The sequence below is a fragment of the Atta colombica genome, unplaced genomic scaffold (assembly GCF_001594045.1).
Source record: "Atta colombica isolate Treedump-2 unplaced genomic scaffold, Acol1.0 scaffold126, whole genome shotgun sequence".
Classification (NCBI taxonomy): Eukaryota; Metazoa; Arthropoda; class Insecta; order Hymenoptera; family Formicidae; genus Atta; species Atta colombica.
In genome coordinates, this window is record NW_017259213.1 from 281,294 (window position 1) to 287,471 (window position 6,178).

General features: G+C 31.5%; 3 protein-coding genes across 3 annotated transcripts in view; 2 read left to right on the plus strand and 1 right to left on the minus strand.

Annotated features, from left to right (window-relative positions):
- Nucleotides 1-249: 249 nt before the first annotated feature.
- LOC108694897 lies at nucleotides 250-2,327 on the plus strand. The gene is made up of 3 exons (XM_018204596.1): nucleotides 250-490; nucleotides 612-950; nucleotides 2,308-2,327. Exons 1-3 carry the CDS (start codon nucleotides 250-252, stop codon nucleotides 2,325-2,327), a joined length of 600 nt encoding a protein of 199 aa, XP_018060085.1.
- Nucleotides 2,328-3,328: 1,001 nt separating this feature from the next.
- LOC108694991 (actin-related protein 10) lies at nucleotides 3,329-4,956 on the plus strand. Its single transcript, XM_018204693.1, has 5 exons — nucleotides 3,329-3,506; nucleotides 3,596-3,748; nucleotides 3,825-4,109; nucleotides 4,183-4,459; nucleotides 4,557-4,956. Exons 1-5 carry the CDS (start codon nucleotides 3,427-3,429, stop codon nucleotides 4,887-4,889), a joined length of 1,128 nt encoding a protein of 375 aa, XP_018060182.1. The 5' UTR covers nucleotides 3,329-3,426; the 3' UTR covers nucleotides 4,890-4,956.
- LOC108694992 (eukaryotic translation initiation factor 3 subunit F) overlaps nucleotides 4,946-6,178 on the minus strand; it is a 2,357-nt gene continuing 1,124 nt past the window's right edge. Inside the window, exons 4-5 of the mRNA XM_018204694.1 lie at nucleotides 5,441-5,662; nucleotides 4,946-5,356 (exon numbers count right to left, since the gene is read on the minus strand). Coding sequence (XP_018060183.1) covers nucleotides 5,183-5,356; nucleotides 5,441-5,662 — 396 coding nt within the window. The 3' untranslated portion in view covers nucleotides 4,946-5,182. The remainder of the gene's footprint in view (nucleotides 5,357-5,440; nucleotides 5,663-6,178) is intronic.

A 6,178-nucleotide genomic window follows, 5' to 3' on the forward strand; every position in this document is an offset into this window, starting at 1 on the left:
TATATGTTCAATTATACTGTATATTATATATATATGAAAGAGTTACTCTATTATTGGAAAAATTACATAACCCAAGTTCACGGATGTGAACCCTTTCTCTCTCATTTATTAATCTGTTGGATAATAACAATATTTTGTTTTAAATATTCTGCAAAAATTTTGCTTTTTAAATCTTAGTAAATTAGTGAAGAATAGTAAATTGTTAATATTATTTGTAATATATTATACATAAAAAGAAATCTAAAGATGATGAATAGTGATGATATCGACAAAAATATTATTTCATTATATAATGCTCAAAAGTGGGAAGAGGTTGCTGCTTTATCTTCTGCGAGTGACAATCTTAAGTCTAGTAGATTATCATGGATATTTCCCGATATAAATGATTTATATTGGATAAATGATATTATACGAAAGTATAATTTAACTGGAATTGCAAGCATTGGTTGTGGTTGTGGATTATTAGAGTGGTTATTACAAAAATGTTCAGGTAAATCTTTAAAATAATTTTTGTGTATATACACATATGATACATACATCTATATATATATATATATATATATATATATGTCTCTTTGCTAATACAATTGCTCATTATTATATTTTTCAAGGATTGGACGTTGTGGGTATAGAATTGGATAGTTCTTGGTGGCATAGCAAATATTCTCCACCACAATTCTTAAAAAATATTATCTTTGTTGAAAACAAATCGGTAAATTTTCAAGTACCAAAACGATATGCGATGTTATTTTGCTACTTTAATAACTGTATAGCATTCTGTAATTATATGGAAAGTTACAAAGGTAATTTAATTTTTGTTATTGGACCCGCACAAGGGAATAATTGTACAACAGATCCATTACCATTCGATGAAAAATTTAAAAAATATAATTGGAAATTAATAAAGCAGAAAAGGCTTGTGTGTTCCAACAATTATATTGTTGCATACAGTAATAAATAATAATAATAATAAATAATAAAAGATATATTTAATTAAATTTTATATATATTTAATTATATTTTTTTTCACCTTTTCTTTTTATCCATCTCGTTTTTTAAATTTGACATATTGTATAAACACACTTACGTACATATACATGTGTCGAATATATTTATGTATATACAAAGCATGCATTGACGAGAATAGTACTTCAGTCAGTCGTCGGTGCACGCACGCACGCACGCACGCACGCACGCACGCACGCACGCACGCACGCACGCACGCACGCACGACATTGAAAAGAGAGAAAGCTAAAGATGCTAAATGAAAAAGTGCAACAGACGTAAAAATGCACATTGCAATTAAAAATTCAAATCTAACAATTAATTAAGTGTAAATTATACTGTTAGAAATATAAACATGAGCTTCTTTTGCAAATGAAACTCGTTATGAACGAAATTAAAAGTAATGAATGATTTAACTGAAAATTAAGTTACAGTTAGTTTCTTAAATGAAATGAACGTGTATATTAAATTTTATGTACATGAACATAAATATACTTTTTAGTTATAAATACATTAAATTTAATATATTGTTATGAAATTAAATTCAAATTGTGTAAAAAAGTTAATAAAATTTAATAAAATTTAAAAGTTAATAAAATTTAAGAATATTTCTAACAGTGTAGGATGAGAACGTTTTACTTTGTTAGAACGTTTTATTTTATCTACACTGATTTCCAAATCTAGAGAAATAAAAAAAAATTAATATCTCATAATTTATTTGGATAGACCACAAGATAAAAAGAAGGAGTAATTATTTAGAATAGCTACCTCATCTCCGATTTTAATGAAATTAGGCTCATTCGACGCATTTTCACTCAAAATGAAAAAATCCAGCAAAAAAAACGTATGCGGTCGGCAAAAGAAGAGGAGCAAAAAAGAAGAGAGGAGACGAAACTCTCTCAATCGCTAAGACTGCGATCGATTTGGAGCGCTCACGCGCTTTAAGCGCTTGTAATCATCATTCTGCCTTTATCGTAAAATAAGAATAGAAATATTGAAAAGCGCTGAAAGCGTCTAAATCGATCGCAGCCTAAGTATAAATATGTGCAAAGAGTTCCTGCTCCTTTCCTCTCTCATAAAACCAAAGTCAATTTTTTTTTTATTAAATCTTGCTTTGCGTGCAAATTTGGAAATCAATGTGGAACCTATACGTTTTTAAGAAAATTATCCAATCACATTTTTGTCATAAAGGCAAACATAAAATACGATTGGATGATTTTCTGCACGTTTATGCCCTCGCTTAAAGCGGGGAGCATCTTAACGTATCATAATGTATGAGGCATAAAGGCTTAAACACAATAGGCATAGAGAACAGGGAATAGCGAGCTATCTAGAATTCTGGGATATAATATCGAACTTACAAACCAGAGCTCTGATTGGATAGCTTGTTATTCTTGTTGCCTGTTGGATGTGCTTATTACCTGTGCCTATTATGTTTAAGCTTAAGAAATACACATATATTTATGTTATATGTGGGCAAGTGCATATTGATGTATGTGTAGATACATACGTGTGACCACGTGACAGTCAATACTTCCACAATACTTTTCCCGCAAGGCGTGATGGCATTAAAATCACATCTGTTGGATTTTCCATGGGTTTTCCTACACCGTTGATCGTGTTTCGAGCCCACTTTAAAGAGCTCCGCACAATAAAAGGAATAGGGAATAGAAAACAGAGAATAAAGGACTTCGCACAATAAAAGAAACAGAGAAGAGAGAATAAGAATTTCAACCTATCAGAAACTATGTATTCCACAATACATGATTTCTGATAGGTTGATCTCTGATGAGGTTAAAACTCTTATTCTCTGTTCTCTGTTCCTTATTCCTTTTATTGTGCGGAGCCCTTTAAAGTGGGCTCGAAACACGACCAACGGTGTAGGAAAACCCATGGAAAATCCAACAGATGTGATTTTAATGCCATCATGCCCTAAAAATTTCAATCTATCAGAAATCATATATTGTAGAATATACAGTTTCTAATAGATTGAAATTCTTATTCTTCTTCTCTGTTTCTTTCATTGTGCGGAGCCCCTCAGACCTCGAGTTTGATCTCTTTCTTATCTCCGCCATATTCTTGGTTTTACAGCCAACGCAGAACAAAACTGAATCCTTCGTTTGCTTGTACTGTCGCTACTGTATATAATTAAACCCATAACACAATGCGAGGGAATAGCGATAGCGATAACACGATTTCAACCCATCAGAAACTGTGTATTCCGATATATCGGATTTCTGATAGGTTGAAGTCGTGTTATTCCTATCGCTATCGCTATTCCTTCGCATTGTGTGGGCTTTATACTGTGCCCTTGTCCTTATACCATGGCTACGGCATTTTCAGTTGTTCGTCTGTCAAATGATTTGTGAATATTAAAAATTCGTGGAACGCACTTACGAGCAAACAAAACAATAAAGAAAAATGCTTCGCGGATACGAGGGCGTGAGATATATCTCGGATAAGCAAATGGTAGTGTTTGATATAGGTAGCGCCTATACGAAGTAAGTATTGCGAAAAGGAAAATGATTCTTCCAGCTTTTATAATTTAATTGGATATATTTATATGTTAAATATGTTTGTTTCAATATAGGTTTGGCTATGCTGGAGAAGTCTCTCCACGTGGTATAATTCGAACAGAAGTGAGATGCTCGGAATCAAAGAAGATACGCAGAATTATTGATTATAGGGATGTCGAGGATCTGTATCAACTACTTGTAGACTTTCTCCATCTATTGTTTTTTAAGTAAGATTATTAAGTTGATTTGTATTTATTAAAGTTTATCCTAGAATTTCTGTCTAATGTGAGTTATATGATATAGGTATGTTGTGATAAGCCCAAAAGATGCAAGGATATTACTTTTGGAGTCTCCATTGGCAGTGACATCATTTAGAAATACTCTCGCGAAAGTAATGTTCAGACACTTCGAAATTGGTTCTGTACTGTTTCTGCCGAGTCATTTAGCAACAATTAGCACTCTCGGTATTGATACAGCTTTGGTATTAGATGTCGGATATCAGGAAGCAACTCTGATTCCGATCTTTGAAGGAATACCGATACTTAAAGCCTGGCAAGCATTACCTTTAGGCGGACAGATTGTACATGAGTGAGTTATGCTTTTTCATTTTTTGTATTGAGGTTTACTTAACAGGTATTCATATTCTTCTCATGATTCATAGGAATTTAAAAAAATACTTTCGAGATACAAGTGACCTGGATTTGTCAGAAAATATAGTGGAAGATATTAAAATAAGAACATGTTTTGTAACTACGCTAGAAAGAGCTGCAAAGCTAGGAACTGAAAATGCTTTGACTCCACCTCCTGATGTCACATATCCTGGTATTAAAAGAATTGTAATACCTGGAAAAATTAGAGAAAAAGCATTTGAGGTGTTATGGGAAAGGGATAATGATAATCTTTCTTTGTCTACTATGATACTCGACGCTATCGTTAAGGTAAAATTAATCTGCTTAACTCTATAAAATCTCTAAGATTGTTACTAAGATTGTAAAATGCATGTTTCTAATGTTAAATTGTACAATTTTAAATCAGTGCCCATTGGATACAAGGCGGATATTGGCTGAAAATATAATACTAGTCGGAGGAACAACTATGACAAAAGGCTTCGCGAGTCGCCTGAAGTCGGAATTGTTGGCCTTAATTGAAAGCGATCTGTATAAAACTAAATTGAAGATAGAATCGTTCAAATTCCATACAGCACCTAGTAAACCAAATTACACAGTATGGTTAGGCGGTGCTATTTTTAGCACGACAGATTTACCATTACGATGTTTGACAAAAGATATGTATTTAAAAACAAATCGAGTTCCCGATTGGTCCAATCTTATAGATAATCAAAAGGATGAAACTTCTTATGAAATATAAATAAATTAATCAGTAAGATTTAACGAAATAATCTATAAAAATTAAATAAATCATTGTATATTTATTACATATTATAATTATTTATAAAATGCATATTGTACATATAATTGTATCATTTAATGATGTACTTTTTATAATTCATTAATTATAATTACATTTTCACAAAATACTGTTTTAATTCCAATTGATAGATAGTATTAAAAGTAATCAAAATATATCGGAGAGAGGATGGACTGTTATTATTGATTTTTTTCTGCGTTATTTATACAGCGTGAGGAATCAAATGCTTTCAATCATAGAGTTGTAAGCAGAGTAAGTTTTTCGTTAAGTTGCAATTGTGTTTTTATCAACTGAGATAACGCAACAACCATCAGAAGATCCTTAACGTTACTATTAAACATTTCGTCAAATTGATCGCTCGTCATTTTCGGCACAGAATGTACCATATCCAAAAGAGCTCTGCCTACCTGAAATAACAAAATAATCATATATATTGATTAAACAGCAAGTATTTTACAGATAAAAAATGTTTCACATCCATCTATATTTACTTGATTATCTGGTAGTTGTTTCCCTGCTAGAACATCATCAACATATGCCAGTACTTGTTCTAACATTAAAGAAAGTTTGGAGCAAGCCTCTGAAACTTGCGCAAGATCCATCATGGGTTCTATCCCTCCACTAGATTTCATTCCGGACGCTTGTATGTGAGATGGCAATTGAGTCTTTGAACACAACTGCAGTCCTACTACTTCTGGTTCATAGCATGTAATCTATATGGAAAGATTTTACAATATTAAAAATAATCTTTATATAAAGATAGATTGTTCTTAAGTTTGTTCTTTTCAATTAAACTTCTTGCACAAGTTATTGTTTTCTTTTCTTTTTTTCTCCATGCTGGAAAGAAAGGTCTATTCGCATTGCTTGAATCTTTTTGCACTCAGAATTTTTTTTTTCAATGCTGAAATGCATCTTTCATGATATTTATCTTGTTTTAAATGAAAAAAATTTTTAGAGATTTCAAGCAACGCGAACAAATTAATTGTAAGTTGCAAGAAGCAAGTCTTGCATCTTTGGCTGAAAAAAACAATTTTTTTATGTACTCTATGATATAAATTTATTTCAGATATCTTTTAATTCTTAATATATACAATTGTCATTTCTCTTCTGTGCATCTTCTTTCTTCGAAAATACTAGGGAGTACCAACAAATTATTATGTATGTATGTATGTATGTATGTATGTATGTATGTATGTATGTATGTATGTATGTATGTATGTATGTATGTA